Source organism: Pseudorasbora parva, chromosome 20, assembly GCF_024679245.1.
Source record: "Pseudorasbora parva isolate DD20220531a chromosome 20, ASM2467924v1, whole genome shotgun sequence".
In the NCBI taxonomy this organism is placed as follows: Eukaryota; Metazoa; Chordata; class Actinopteri; order Cypriniformes; family Gobionidae; genus Pseudorasbora; species Pseudorasbora parva.
In genome coordinates, this window is record NC_090191.1 from 32,841,907 (window position 1) to 32,859,002 (window position 17,096).

At 36.9% G+C, this 17,096-nt stretch overlaps 1 protein-coding gene across 7 annotated transcripts in view; it reads left to right on the forward strand.

Moving 5' to 3' along the window:
• arhgef39 (Rho guanine nucleotide exchange factor (GEF) 39) overlaps nucleotides 1-17,096 on the forward strand; it is a 167,584-nt gene that overhangs the window by 117,626 nt on the left and 32,862 nt on the right. For 3 of the 7 annotated variants that reach the window (XM_067428589.1, XM_067428588.1, XM_067428590.1), the window contains 3 exons: nucleotides 6,061-6,221; nucleotides 7,018-7,112; nucleotides 16,231-16,351. In XM_067428589.1, the coding sequence (XP_067284690.1) occupies nucleotides 6,072-6,221; nucleotides 7,018-7,112; nucleotides 16,231-16,351 (366 nt within the window). In that variant the 5' untranslated portion in view covers nucleotides 6,061-6,071. Of the gene's footprint in view, nucleotides 1-1,430; nucleotides 1,503-3,819; nucleotides 3,837-6,056; nucleotides 6,222-7,017; nucleotides 7,113-16,230; nucleotides 16,352-17,096 lie in introns of those variants that run through there. The other 4 variants (XM_067428586.1, XM_067428591.1, XM_067428587.1 and 1 more) reach the window with 3 other exon arrangements.

The following is a 17,096-nucleotide window of genomic DNA, read 5'->3' on the forward strand; positions in this document are numbered from 1 at the left end:
TGAAGAGAAAGCACATACAGTAGTTTGAGAAGTTGATGCTTGCACTTTACAACTTGCGGGTCCTAATGGATTTCCTTATATTAGAGGGACTGTCTACGAGGAGTTAGGGGCTATTACTGTGCCAAGCCTGATCACGGGGCATCACTTTCATCTTGCCAACACTCTTGTATAATTAGCAGAAATTTGCTGAGATGTGTTTTCTCCTCCCTTCATTTCCTAAGATGAATCATCAGGAGTATAGACTAAACTCCCTTTCTTAACTCCTAGGATGCACAAGTTAAATGTAAAATTAATGGTTCGTCTTATTTAGAAGATAAACTTCGTATTTTTTTCAGCTTTGAAGCTGTTGAATTCACCTAACATGCCTCAGACACTTTTGAAGGCGTATAAGTTTGAGGTTTGAAAGAGTCTGTTTGGCATTGGAATTACATAAGTACTTTCCTCATGTGTGCTTCTTCTTGTTCTTAAAGATCATAAACAAACAAAAAGTCGAACTTGTCTTGAATAATCTATCCCCTCACAAAAGCTTTAATCTTGGAACATGCCTGTGGTCCGTCAGTAATATGATTTTTCAGGGTCGTTCAATAAAATTAGGTGCCTTTTTCCTTTTGAATATGCGATTTAAAGAAAGTTAATTTCTTCATGCAAACTTACAAGACAAAGAATGAGTTTTTTTAAAGAGAATTTGATGCTGGTATACTGTAAAAAAAAATATTTACAAAATCGGTTACATGGTTGCCTTAAAATTTTGATTTCAAAGAGTTCATTGGAATAAAAAATTTTTTAGTTAATACAATGACATTTCTGAGAATCAACAACTTTTATTATTATTAAAAGATTTTGTGTTTTATTTGTGAAGACGCAGTGAAACATGCCAAATTGTGCTATTTTCATGATTTATCCAATTTTGTAGGCATGTGGTTCAGATGCAATAATATTTTTTGTTTCTATTTATTAAACCAATTTCTTTTAATGTATCAACTCAAATTTTGATTTCAATAAACTCCAAATTTAAAGGCAACCAGGTTACTTACTTTTTTTAAGTTCAACCAAAAATATTTTTTTACAGTGTACAGGGTTAGCTATTCCCAAGTGACAAGGCTACCAACAATTTTATATTAAATAAGTTTTTCTTTATTATTAAGTGAATTTGTATGTATTTATGTAGGCGTGTTTGTGTGTGTGTGAAGTCTTTCAAGATGATGTTAGACACACACACACACACACACACACACACACACACACACACACACACACACACACACACACACACACACACACACACACACACACACACACACACACACACACACACATATATTACACTATACACGATGGACCCGTAGCGCTGTCTAGTGTCTACTAAATTTATTGATGACGTCACGGGGGACGTCTCAGTTTCAGTGTTTGGAAGCACCAATCAGCGCGCAGAGAAACCCGGAACTTCTGAGAGCGTAAGAAAGAGCGCCTGTATTCAATTTGAAAAGCAAGAACAACATTAGGTATGGAATGTTTTTTGTTTGTTTATATAATCTATATCGTTTCATAAACGTTACATATTTCCTTTGAATGGGCACTTTATCGTGAAGTCATATGTTTTACAGTATAGTTTGAACCTCAAAGACGTATGGAAACGGTTGCACTTCTACATTTCAGCCATGCTAACGTGTTTATTTTTTCGAAGTAGTTTATTTATTTCATAAATTTCAATATTGTGTCTAAGCCACTGCCTTCATTCGTGGCGTTGACACAAGAAAGTAACGTTAGACTGCCCTTGTAATGCGTTCAAAGTGCGACTTGGTCGGTTTGCTACAATTTGAACATCTGTTTTCAAAATTGTTATCCAAAGTTAAAAACCCTTTTATTACAAACAGATTAAAGAAACAGTGCTCCATACTCATAACATTTTACTCATAGCATTTTAGCCTACTATTCATAGTGTCAACAGGAATATAATTGTTAATCATATTGAAACAAGTTAACCACTTACTTAACACTTTGGTTCTGTTTAGGAACCCTTAAGTTAAATATATAATATGTTTGAAGTATGTTTGTTTTATATACTTAATTTAGTAACACTTTAGCCTAAAACATGTTAACATTAGTTAATGCTTTAAAAAATTACATTAACAATGACATTTGTTACAGTATTTATTAATGTTAGTAAATAAAAAACAACTGTTCATTGCTAGTTCATGTTAGCTCTTGTCCATTAAATAATATTAACAGATACAACCTTTGATATAACCTCTTTCATGTTTAGATGAACATTAATTTAGATTAACAAATGCTTTAGAAATATTTTTTATTGTTAGTTAATATTAAATAATCCTAACGTGTTACCCTTAACTCTAAAATTTGACAGCTAGTAATTTTATTAGCTAATCGTTTACAAGCATATAAACCAAAATTTCTCAATGAGACCCATCATATTTCATTCAAATATAATACATTATTTGTATTCACACAGACGAACAAAACAGACTAAAAACAAATCCAGCTTGTTGAGATCAAACTTAACCTAAATACAAATAATTTAACTATATTCAGGGATCCCACAATGATATTAACAAGAACCAAATGTCTGGAGTGGATCAGGGTTATTTCAAATTATTGTAAGTGTCTTTCACTAGTTTAGATGTTCTGTCACTGTGATTTTCCTAAGTGTTGATAATGGAACAATATTCCCATCTGAAAATGTACCCCTAACCTTATCCCTACCCCTAAACCTAACCCTGTCCACAACACTGATGGAGAAGCACCTAACCCTGATTGTAAGCCTTAACTTGACATAAACTCTAAACTTGTCCCTTAAATCTGATTAGAGGATTAGAATGGTGTTCCAGGATCAACAAAGATGGTGATTCAGGGACATGTTACACTTGGTGAAATCATGTTCAACCTAGATCTTATCATATCCAACAGAGCAATACAATTGAGTGGGAATGATTGGACACGCTCCAGCTCCACCCCTCATCCGTATGGCTCTGCTGAGAGGCAGATCTGTAGACTTGCCTGTGCTGATGACTTTGCACTTGGGTAAGTTAACACCTGGTACAGGGGTTAACTTACCCAACGCCTTTATTTATGTTAAGAAAACAAGAGTTGTTCTGTGTAATCCTCCATATGTAATCATAGAATCTTACCCTGGACAAAAGAAAGTGGTCTTCTTCAATATAAGCGCTGACTTATGCAAACAAACCCTGCAGGTTGCTCCATATTTAGTCTCTTTAACTAGGTACTCCTGACCCCAGTCTTCCTCAGCTGGCTTTTAATTGGCTTCACTGGGCCTAAAATGCTGCAATATTTCTCGAAATTGACTGCTTATTTGAGTGTCTAGAGTGATGCAATTTACAGTAAGTTGCTGGTAAAAATGGACCACGGCTTCAGATGCAGCACTTAGCAGAAGCTGCATGGGGCGTGCGTAACTTCAGGGGATGCGTTTCACGTTTTTTGGGTTTTATTGAGGTTTTGTACAAACAAGGGAACCGGCTGCACCACAAAAGCAGATGGGATGAGCTTTCCCTCCTCATATTCATATTGGTCCGTGTGCTCTCTCGGTCTTTTCAGGTTGATCGGGCTGCCTTGTTTACAGTGTGTTATAGAAGGGCTGACGCCAGCCTCCCTCGGGAGGGAACAAGGGTTAATTGCTGTTAAAGTGTTGGTCTCGTTCTTCTTTCTGGCCCTGACGCTCCATTAGAGCTGACACTAATGAGGCAGTGCAGAGAGGACACCCTGGAGTCGAGGGACAACACCACCGGCTGGGGGAGGGAACCATGATGGAGAGACTTTACTTAGCTGAGAGAGAGAGAGCACAACTAAGTCATAGATCAAGAGTGTGTGTTGTTGAGGATGCGTGTTGGCTTGGCTTCCCTTAATTGGTGGCTTACCCTCTGCATATGTTGTTTGTTTGTCATTAAGTATTCACAGGGGGCACAATCGCTGGTCGTCCCTTATACTTGGTCTATGCAGCCAATGGTATTTGCTTGGTTATTGTACCGTATTATTGACTGTAATTTACAAATGCCAAAATATGGATTTTCAATGCCCTAATCATGTAATGAAATTGCCTAAATATGAAAAAGTGCTTAATAAATAACTGATCAATTATTAATGAGTGCAAAAAAAAATATATGGCTGCTATAATTTATAAAAATATAAAAGTAAAAAGTATTTTATTTGATCAAGTTATTAATATAATAAAAATACAAACCCGATTCCAAAAAAAGTTGGAAGACACTACAAATTGTATATACAGAATGCAATGATGCGGAAGTTTCAGATTTCAATATTTTATTCAGAATACAACATAGATGACATCAAATTTTTAAACTGATTTTTTAAAATTATTTTTTTAAATAATTTTAAGTGAAAAATAATTTGATTTAAAATTTCATGGCATCAACACTTCAAAAAAGTTGGGACATGGCCATGTTTACCACTTTGTGGCATCCCCTCTTCTTTTTATAACAGTCTGCAAATGTCTTGGGACTGAGAAGACAAGTTACTCAAGTTTAGAAATAGGAATGTTCTCCCATTCTTGTTTAATGCAGGCATCTTAGGTCTTTTTTTGTCGCATCTTCCTCTTTATGATGCACCAAATGTTTTCTATGGGTGAAATATCTGGACTGCTGGCTGGCCATTTCAGTACCTGGAACCTTCGTCTACGCAGCCATGATGTTGTAATTGATGCAGTATGTGATCTGAAAATGTAAGGTCTTCCCTGAAAGAGACGAGGTCTGGATTAATGCATATGTTGTTCTAGAACTTGGATATACCTTTCAGCGTTGATGGTGCCTTTCCAGATGTGTAAGCTGTCCATGCCACACACACACACACACACACACTCACTCATGCAACCCCATACCATTAGAGAGGCATGCTTCTGAGTGCTGATAACAGCTTGGGTTGTCCTTGTCCTTTTTAATCCGGATGACATGGAGTCCCAGTTTTTCAAAAAGAACTTCAAATTTAGATTTGTCTGACCACAGAACAGTTTTCCACTTTGCCACAGTTCATTTTAAACGAGCCTTGGCCCAGAGAAAACGCCTGCGCTTCTGAATTGTGTTTAGATATGGCTTCTTTTTTGACCTATAGAGTTTTAGCCGTCAATGACGAATGGCACGGTGGATTTTCCGGCCGTGACCCTTACACACAGAGATTGTTCCAGATTCTCTGAATATTTGGATGATATTATGCACTATAGATGATGATAACTTCAAACTCTGCAATTTTTCTCTGAGAAACTCCTTTCTGATTTCACTGATTTCTGATCCACTATTTTTCACCGCAGCATTGGGGGTATTTGTGATCCTCTGCCCATCTTGACTTCTGAGAGACACTGTCACTTTAAGAGGCTCTTTTTTTACCCAATCATGTTGCCAATTGACCTAATAAGTTGCAAATTGGTCCTCCATCTGTCCCTTATATGTACATCTAAATTTTCCGGCCTTCCAGTATTGTTACCTGTCCCAACTTTTTGGGAATGTGTAGCCCTCATGAAATCCAAAATGAGCCAATATTTGGCATGACATTTTAAAATGTCTCACTTTACACTTTTGATGTTATCTGTTTTCTATTGTGAATAAAATATAAGTTTATGAGATTTGTAAATTATTCCTTTTTTATTCACAATTTGTACAGTGTCTCAACTTTTTCGGAATCGGTTATACTTGCATAAGCAAACTCGATTAAATATAAAAGGCTGAAATATATTAATAAAATAAAACAATTTGAATAATATGTAATGTACTATGAAAAATACCGCCTTCGCTCCCCACGTGCATCACTGAGCCTTAGCCGTCCATGACCCTTCTTCCTCACCACTGTTTTTTTCCATGGACCACTTTTGATAGATACTGACGCATGCAGACCGGGAACACCCCACAAGAGCTGCAGTTTTGGAGATGCTCTGACCCCGTTATCTAGACATCACAATTTGGCCCTTGTCAAACTTGCTCAAAACCTTACATTTGTCAATTTATCGGCCAAAAGCGTAAGGTGATAAATGTCAATTCTTTATACATTTCATTTAATAGTGATTTTCTTTTTTGCAGGTAGTAACACTGATCATGAGTTTTGCTCCGAGTCCGTTCACCCCCATGGGGAGCCGCAACATTCAGGAGCAGCGGGACCGCTGGGAGAGAAAGAGGAGCCACACAGCCCGTGAGCTAGTCCAGAGCGAACAAAGATACTGTGAACAGCTGGATCTAGTCGTCACGGTTAGTCTCTCTACAGACCCAACATTACACACAAGCCCATGGGCTGAATTAGTCTTATCGAGCAATACACCGGAGGAGAAACACTTGTCAGGGTTGGATTTGGTCATCCTGGAGAGCAGAAACATACTATTGTGTTTGTTGCAATATGTTGAACATTAGAATATCCTAATTAATACAAATCTGAAATTCTAATTATCTTGAAGAGCTTTATTCACAGTTACAACAGCACAAGGTTTTCTATTAATTGAGTGGTCCTTGACACCATCACAGGGCTATTCTTTTGAAATTCATGGTTTATAACCTGTTCAAGGCTTTTATTTCGCTGCTAATTGGTTTTACCTTTAAGATCGTTGAGATCTCAAAGCTTTTTCTGTGTGTATTATGTAGATTATATTGTATGTAACCACAAATATACACTTGAATCTAACTCAGGTTGTGTATAACAATAATTGCCGTTTGAATTTGAAAAACTAGCATACTGAACTGGCACATTCGTCTCATTGTTTTCTAATGCTGCATTCTAATTAAACGGACGACCATCAAAACTTATTTTGAGTTCTCCTTCACTTCGTCTCCCGCCCCTAGCGAAGTTGTGTTAGATATGCGGCTCGTATTAAGCCGTTGGAGGTAATTGAGATGTCATTGCTGCAAAATGCTTGGCTCTCCACAGATTTGTTCTCGCTTTGTCTCAAGGGTATGCGACGAGAGGTGACACTCTCTGTAAGATGAAGAGTCATGTACGAGTGGCGTCTGAAAATTTAATTTTCTCTCCCTCCTGTCTCTTTCTTTTCTCCAGTACTTTGTGGAGATCTTGAAGGCCAAAGGAACCCTCAGGCAGGACATTAGAGAAAGCATCTTCAGTTCAATTAAATCCATTCATTTAATAAACCAGTAAGTATCCTTTAAATAATTAAGCGAATATTCGCGCTCAGGGGAGAGAGCCGGCTGAGGGTGGCTGGCTTTGATACCGTTTAAAAAAGGACGAGAGGGTTGGGGGTTATTAATTGGGGTCTAACAGAAGAATCAAGTTTGAGAACTTGGAGATTGCCTGGTGTTCCTTATCTTATGTTATTCTCTTTAATTGGATTGCGAATCGATGAGGATGCTGGATTTAGGCTTACAGCTGCACTTTCTTCAGTGTATTTCACGTTATCCTGCCATTGTTGCCATCATCGGTGACGGCTGCCTGTTCGTAATGGCAGCCGTTTGTGTCTTCCAAGCCTTATGCGTTGATAAAAATAAGCTTTTGCAGACGCGGATGTTTTAAACATGCATTTTTAATGAAAACATCCATTATCATGCGTTCATTACTGACACAGTCTTTCCACAGTCCTTCCAACCCATTTTAATATTGCAATTTCTTCAGAACTTGGTTAGAGTAGATGGGTAATGCTGGGCACACACGAAAGGATAATCGGGGTGATTTTGGGGTGATTTTTTTTTTTACATATTTAAAAAACATATTTACATATTTTTTCCAAAATAGTAAAAACAAATAAAAATAATATTAATTTATATATTATTGATATAATTTAATATTAACAAATTAAATTAAAATTTAAAATTTTTAAATTAAAACCTTTATGTTTTTAAAGTAATTAGACAATAATAACCAAGAAATAAATAGGTAACTGTTTTCAAAATTATTTTATTTTAAAATTTGTTTGGGCGGAGTATCAGTAATCGTGGATTTATATTAACACAGGTAACATCAATATAAAGACATGCATTTGACTGTGAGTTGTTAATGTAAACTTAAACTGTAATTATTAAGCTGAAATAAAATACATTAAAACTGAATAGGAGAATTAAAAAAAAATACATAAGCGTTTGACTAAAATGACTAAAATTGTAACTAACATTTTAAATTAAATCTGAAAAATTTAAAATAAAAGCAAATTCATACTATACATAAATAAATACTATAATAGTGTTGATAATTTAAATCAGTATTTCTCAACTGGTGGGTCTGCAAGACCATTCTGAGTGAGTCACGGAGTGTGCAGTCAAACAACAACAACAAAAAACATAATTCTAATGTTTTTCTGATCTAAGACTTTTATTTTGAAATACATGCCTGAATACTCTTGACCCTTCTGTCAGACAGTTTAAGGTTGCGTCTCAATCAGCTCTCTAGTTCAGTAGTCAGACTTGATCAGGGCACTGGTCGGCCATATTCATGCACACGATATACTGATTCATGACCCAGGAAGCTAAGGAGCTGATTGAGATGCACCCTAAGTAAACAGTGCTTGAAAAGGACACCTTGTCCTGATTCAGTATCTGCTGCCAGATGAGATATTTTCAGTGTTGTTATTCTAACGTTATTTAGTTATTTGTTTTGAAATAAAACCTCAGAACAATTTACCTGCTACTCTTTTACGAGTGCAAATGTGAGATGTGCGCTGTATATCACTGCACTAATATCTGTGGTTTCTGTAACCTTACCCCAAAATACCACTTTATTTTTACTTTCTGCTATTTTCTATATTTTTGATGACTCTGGTGCCTCGTACCAACTTACTAACTTTATTGTATTATGAAAAGCTAGTTTGGGATTGCTGTTTAATAGCCTAGACTGACTATATATAGGTCAATGAAAAACAGAGTATAAACTTATACTGTTTCATAATTGCATTCTTACAATGTATGTTTGTTATGTAAAGTAGGATGCACGGTACTTAGCGTGCGTGTGTGTGTGTGTGTGTGCATGTGTGTGTGTATGCGCGAACGTGCGTGCGTGTTCTTGTTTAACCGACACTGATAGGACCAAATGTCCCCACAGAGATAGTAAAATTACATGGAGTCATAATGCCCGAAAATATAAAAATGCTGAAAGTTTTCTGTCAACGGTAGGGTTAGTGTAAGGTGATAGAATATATAGTTTGTACAGTATAAAAGAGATTTACATCCATGGGAAGTCTTAGTAAAGATATAAAAACAAAATTGTGTTTATGTGTGTGCTTGTTTTGGTGAAATATCAGGACACAAATGTGTATAATGACATGGGTATGACTCAGGTATTACAAGGAGAGGGAGAAATATGAGGACATTACCCATGTACCCACTTTTCAAAAGGCTTATATAAAGAATGAGTAGGCTACATAAGTAAAAATGCAGAATGGGGTAGGTTTAGGGGTAGGGACAGTGTAGGGGATAGAAAATACAGTTTGTTCATTATAAAAAAAGCATTACGCCTATGAAATGTCCCCACATTTCACAAAAACGTGTGTGTGTGTGTGGGGGGGTAATTATCATAACAAATATGCAAATTACACTGAAATGTTTTCAATTTGAATACAACTTCAAACTGAAGTACAGTTGTTGTTTTTTTTCAAGTCGGGAAAACGTGTGATATTTGTGATGTCCGCTGAAAATAAGTAATAGATGTATATGGTCTGAAATAATAGCAAGATTGTGAATTTTAAGAAAGTAAATCGTCAACTTTATTTGATGAGGACTTTAATAGCGTCTTTATATTTTACCCATTGTAAAGTAGTCAAGGTAAGTTGTGAAGCCCAGCTGTGACTCTTCCGCATACACTCTGCTTGAGGGGCCTTTATGACAGCTTGAGCAAAGGAAAAGCCAGAGCTGCTGGAAACGAGGCGTAGAAGATGAAATAATACATCAGAAAAACTGGCCTGAAGAGCAGTCGGCATTGATCTTCCCATGCGGGCTGGGCAGACTAACAACAAATTAACTCACAGGTGTCAAGAAGCCTATTCTTGTTAATTTTATCCGAGGCTATCCATGGCACAGAGCTTTCGTGAAGCGTTTTGTGTTTTGATGTACCACATCTGAAAGCAACAAGCAAAAGCAGAAGCCTTCTCTTAATGTCCAATAGCCTGCGAGCGAACAAGCTTCCATCCTTTTATTAATGCCTGCATTGGAGAGATCATCGCTCCTTAGTGCAGGTGAACGGTGTTTGATATATTTAACAACCTGATCAATCTCCGAGAATTTACCTGACAAGCTCGGAGAGACCTTTCCCAACAGGAGAAACATAGTGAAGGATATTTCATTAGTCTCGAACAGGCCGAAGTTCTCTTAAGTGTTACTGCCAAGAGGTTTCGTTATGTACATATTTAGAAATACCAAACGACTGGAAGGGGAACTACTGACTGCCTTTGAGGGCTTCATCAAGGCCCTGTTGATCGAGAATCATAAAATTGTCTGAATAATGAATCACCGTGGGTCCCCGAGGCTCCCATCAATGTCTGATTGACGGGCCTTTCTACAAACAGTGGCTGAATGAAGATGGAGGGCTGAATTTTAGAGCCCGATGTATTGGATAAATCGGTGCTTGGTTACCATATATCATCATTAGAATCGGTTATTGAAGTGCCGGGTGAAGCGTAATGGCAGTCTCTCAATTTAGATCTGTGAACAGACAGCAGTGGCTGACTGATTAAAACGAATAAAGTGCTCGCGTACTCCAAAACCACATCGTTATCAGGGAGCTTCTTCAGATGCATGTTGATATCAGCGCTGGCTGCTGAAGGTTATTTGAATCCTTAGCTGAAATCATCACTTTATTTTATCTTGGACTAGTTGTAACACTGAAAAACAGAGAACCAGGACAGAAGGTGAGCCGTAGATTGTTTGTCATGCTCAATATATATGTTATGAATTTTATAATTGTAGATTTTACTCTTAAAGAAATTGTTGTTTGTATATATATATATATATATATATATATATATATATATATATATATATATATATATATATATATATATATATATATATATATATATATATATTATTAAATGTTTACTCACCCTCATGTCTTTCAAAATTTGTTTGACTTTCTTTATTCTGTGGAATGAAAAAGGAGATATTTAGCAGACTGTCCAAGCTACTCTTTTACAGTGAAAGTCAATGGTATAATACATAACTTTTAGCCTGTTCCTCACAAACCTGTTGTACCACCATCCACTCTGGACTTAAAAAAAAAATAAAAAAAATAAAAAAAATAAAAAAAAAAAAAAAATATATATATATATATATATATATATATATATATATATATATATATATATATATATATATATATATATAAACAAGCACAAAATTCACCGGGACTCTTATTTTGAAATGTCTTTGCTTTATTAATGCAACTGCTCATCGATGAGGGTGATAAAATATGTGCTCTTACAACCGTGCAATATATTACAATATAAACACTGTAAAGTAAACATTGTCATAATTGATCAACATTAGTTCATAAGCAATCAATTGGCATAAAAGTGCAATATTCATTGATTGCGATTTGATCTCAAGCTGTCTTAAGCATTGTTGCCCGAGCCTCAACACACAACAGTGCTTCACGTTTCTAATCCTGAACGTGTCGCTGTTGTGCGCTCTACAGGCTTGCGCATTTATTTAATTAAATCATAGCCCTTTGAAGTTTAATAATCAAATCCATTCATCCCCAAAATGTAAGATCCCTTAAATGATCATTAAGATGCTTATGAACTCACATTTAAGAAAATACGCAGGGATTTTTTTTTCACACATTCAAAAACATTCAAAGTACATTTTACAGTTCACACACATCTATTTTTAGTCGCAAATGCGAGTGAAATGGTCGCACTGTCGAGCCCTACCATTTCCATTGTATTGGAAAAGAGCAGCCTAAACATATTTCAAAACTTCTCCTTTTGCATTAAATAGCTGAAAGCAAGTCATACAGGTTTGGAAGGACATGAGTAGGATTTCAATAAAACCTTTTTTTTTTTTGGAGTAATTATATAACCTGAGGACAATGCAACCCAGTTTTCAATAAAAAATTTCAAAATGATGGCTGCCTCAAAGACGACGTTAATCCAATGACATCTTACGAAATATAAAAATGTCTGTCAGCTATATTTAAGTTTAAAAGAACGCAGTTGGTTTGAAGTTCATTCTTTGTACATGATATGATACTCTTGGGTCGGTAAAGACTTAAATACATTCTAGATTCATTAAACGCTGCTGAACAAACAAGCAAACAAACAAACAAACAAACAAAACTTGAATATATTGTCATGCCGCTGCCATTCATCAGAATTATGCCTGTTTATCTGATAAGGGGAATAAGGCAATAGTGGGAACAACCCAATTATCCCAGAATGCACCATAACAGTTATCACCAACTTGAAAGAGCTGTCACTTAAGTTGCACCGAATCAAAAACGTATTTGAGAGATAAAGATTCTGAACGAGTGCATCTTGAGGGTTTCTTAATGACAGTAAAGGTGGTGTGGAAATAGATCAAATAGTATCTGAAATGAAGGAAGAGGGTCCTTGTCACTATCGAGGCAAGGAGGGGGTCTCCCGACAAACTGAACAAGCTTTTGGGTGCTGTATGGATTTGTGTTTTTGCGAGCGTTTGTGTTGCTGCTAACTTATTCATTGACGATAATTAGTATTCCTCGGTCCTCGCTTCCCACAAATGAAGCCACATAGGCCTCCATTGTTTGGTTGGAGTCCGTGCCCGACCCAGATGTCGCAACCGCTAAGCATTAATGTAGATTAACGTGACACAGGAGGAATGCTAATGTTATCTTTGTCATCTTCCTGACGGCTAGAGAATTTAATTGCCCTAAAAAAGAGCATAAAAAATGTAAGTTATAATTTCATATTTATCATAATAGCCTCTGGCTGTGAGGAGGAAAAAGGAAACACTATTTTTCCCGCCCTTTGCCCTCGTTAGAAGTCTCTCTCCTGCTTTGGCATCTCCTGATTATGAACAGAGGCTACCTTGGCTTGCAACTTCATTAAAATCTATTTAAATCAACTTCAACCGCAAAATGCTCCTTCTTCCAGCATGTAAAAAACGTAAAGTCTCAGGGAACATCATTAGTGAGAGTGTGTGCGTGTATCCGTACCTGTATTTCTGTTTGGTCTAAGCGGTATGTATGTGTGATATCTACCTCACCTAGTTTGGATAATAAGCTCCCTCACAAGTGTCAACACCCTCACCCTTGAATTATACCCATGTCACCCTAATGTGCCTGACAGCCAGAGCACCAACTCTTCCATTCCTCTTGAACGCCTTGTTTTGTTCCTGGTTTCGCAATGGGTGCGTTCCCGCTACAAAGCACCGCACGCTTGCCCTTGGGCGCTAGCCCCAGCACCCTTGTCTCAAATAAGTATGTCAGCCACAGGGAGGGGCCCTCGGATGACACCACACAAATCTGACTAAAAACACTTTCTTTCGCAAATACATCTGCCTCTGAACTAACCCCCCTCATTATTTGTGACAAGAAGTGCCTTGATTTCCAAAACAGTATCAGGGTTATCATTGCGTTTGGAGTGCAATGGCAAGACTGCAGGGTAGGGTAACGTTGTTATTTTTTTATTGAGTTAACAGGACTTAATTGTTAATGTGAGAATGTTTAAAGTATGTTTTTATATGCATTTGACAGGTAAAATAATTTGTTTAATCATTGAATGTTTTTTTTTTAATTATTATATATGTTAAAATTTGTTATTATTTTAAATATTAAATGCATATAAACACAGACACACGCACCTATATACACCAATCAGGCCTAACATGACCACCTTCCTAATATTGTGTTGGTCTCCATTTTGCTGCCAAAACAGCCCTGATCCATCGAGGCATGGACTCCACTAGACCCCTGAAGGTGTGCTGTGGTATCTGGCACAATATATTAGTAGCAGATCCTTTAGGTCCTGTAAGTTGCGAGGATCCACAACACCTCCATGGATCAGACTTGTTTGTTCAGCACAGATGCTCGATTGGATTGAGATCTGAGGAATTTGGAGGCCAAGTCAACACGTCAAACTCATGCACCTCAAACTATTCCTGAACCATTTTTGCTTTGTGGCAGGATGCATTATCCTGCTGAAAGAGGCCACAGCCACCAGGGAATACCGTTTCCATGAAAGGATGTACATGGTTTGCAGCAATGCTTAGGTAAGTGGTACATTACCCAAAGCATTGCATTGCCTCTGCCGCCTTGCCTTGTTCCCTTAGTGCATCCTGGTGCCATGTGTTCACCAAATAAGCAACGCACAAACACCTGGCCATCTGTGTGATGTAAAAGAAAACGTGATTCATCAGACCAGACCACCTTCTTCCACTGCTCCGTGGTCCAATTCTGATGCTCGCGCACGTTGTGCTCCGATCCAATCAGATCGGGTATCGGCTCTGATACTGCCATTTTTGCCAGATCGAGTATCAGCCAGAGACCAATCTAAATCCGATATTGTCCGAATGTTCTGTGGTAATGTTAAGCCCCACAAAAACATTAAATAGCACCATGAAGTTTTAATGCACTATATTCCAAGTTTTCTGAAGCTTTTCCATAGTTTAATGTGAGGTACAGATTTATATTTAAGTCATTAAATTCACATCAATGCTTCTCTCCGCTGCGGCTGTCAGTCATTCTCCATTCAGCTTTCAAACTGTGTGTCGCGTTCGCTTATGACAGTCAACACGATAAAAGTCTTTCTAAGATGATTCAATGTTCCCATTATTATACTTGATCTGTAGATAAAAGGTATATGGTTTTGCATAAAGGGTCTTTATCTTGCTGAAGTTTATTGTGGTTTCTAATTCATGTTACTTTCTCCTGGATGTCTGTGTTTGATCACACACACCACTTGAGTGTTGAGAGTGCTATAATTGTTCACGCGCACAGTAACTGAATTTTCAAACTGTTGAAATAAAATGCTCAATAAACGATTCCATAGGTACAGTATATTATATTACATATGATATTGATGTGATCAATATCTCTCCCTTTGGTGTTTTGAACTTCAATGAGGACAGAGCACTGCGCAAAGGCTGCTGGAGTAATTCGTATTATTGTACTTTTGCACAATAAAAGACTGTTAATAGCCTTTTTTGTTCTGTCCTATATATCATATGTTGCTAGATACCCCTTTAAAAAGCTGCACTATAAATTTAAAAGAAATGTTTTTTTTTTTTTTAAATGTATGTATCTATATCTATTTTGAATGTCTAGTAAAGCTAGTAATGCAGAGGTGCACAATTATTTAATAAATAATTCACGTTTGTGTCTGTTGGTAATTTTATTTTACAAAGTTAAGAATTATCAAAGCTGCCTGATGCCTTTCACAAAAGAATGATGCCAGTCTGTTCCACACAGGGAGGCATACTGTGTTAGGTAATTCAGCACTTTTTGCACTTTTATCGGTAGCGGTATCGGAGGCAAAAATTGCTGATTCGAGCATCCCTACTCCCCACGGGCCATCAATGAGCCTTGGTCGTCCATGACCCTGCCGCCGTTTCACCACTGTTCCTTCCATGGACCACTTTTGATAGATACTGACCGCTGCAGACCGGGAACACCCCACAAGAGCTGCAGTTTTGGAGACGCTCTGACCCAGTCATCTATCCATCACAATTTGGCCCTTGTCAAACTCACTCAAATCCTTACGCTTGCCCATTTTTCCTGCTTTGAGGACAAATTGTTTTCTTGTGTTATTCACTTTACCTGTTATTATGTTATGCCTGATCAGTGTATATACACTACTGTAGGTATACTTTTTTTTGGAAGAAATTAATACTTTCATTCAGCGGATGCATTAAACTGATCAAAAGAGACAGTAAAAACCTATAGTATATTTAATTAAGTATCTTAAGAAAAGATATTTCAACTAAACTGTTATTTTTATTATTAAAAGAATCCTGAAAAATATGTATCATTATTTTCACAAAAATATTAAGCACCACAACAGTTTTCAAGATTGATAATAATAAAAAGTGTGTCATGGAAGACTGGAGTAATGATTTTGAAAATTCAGCTTTGCATCACATGAATAAATAACATTTTCAAAAATATTATAATAGAAAACATTTCTTTAAAATTGTAATTATATTTCACAATATGGCTGTTTTTACTGTATTTTTAATCAAATAAATGTGGTATTGTGTGTATAAGATATACAGCATATTTGATTTAAAGCACCTTGGAGGTATGAAAAATTAAATTACGGCAATCATATTTTCACTTCTTTTTTGGTTTTAACAGGACCCTACTTGCTCGTATAGAACTGGGTAGGTTTGGCATCGGGTTTGAGGAGTTCTGCACTCACCTGCAGTTGTACAATACTTATGTTGACAACATCCAGACGGCTAAAAAAGTCCTGATGGTAAGTTGGAGTTCAGTGTTTATATATTAGACCTGAACCTCTTTACACTTCTGTTCACATGCTCAGCATGTGGCTTTGACAACCATACTCAGAAGTGTAACTCTTTGTCTTGTACGGCCTTGAGTAATGCCTGTTTGAATGTGGCCATAGATACACACAGAATATTATGTTTCACTGATTGTGTAATTTTCCTCCTCTTTTGATTCTGCATTGCTCTTTGAAGGTAGTCTAATCATTTTTCCACCTGCTATGAAAGTTACTAAATCGAACGGTCGCAAATATTGGCTTTTCCTGAATGAATGTGTTCATTTGCCTGGATAGAGGTCATCTCTTTAAACAAAAGCCAGTGGCTATGTCTATCAATATGAAATCATGAATATGTATTCATTATAGATCTATGGTAATGCATAGGATTGACAGTATGTCATGCTCCACTTTTAATTAGTCCAAATCTATTAAGTCTTGTACAACTGCTCATCTTTGGCACGTTTTTTTCCGATGTACCATATTGTTTGGCTCAACCTTGTGGGGGAAAATAAGAAGAGAAGACACAATGTCGGGTCAGTAACTCAAAGATCACCATTCAAAATGATTGACGTTTGGAACGATGAAAAAAAATGGAGTCACCTACCTGATTAAGGCTTTAGGATGACACTCTGTGCAAACAGATCTCTCCCAGGCAAAGCCCAGCGGTACCATTAGGTCCAACACCACCATCTCATTACGCCTGACTTAAGTGGGCAGT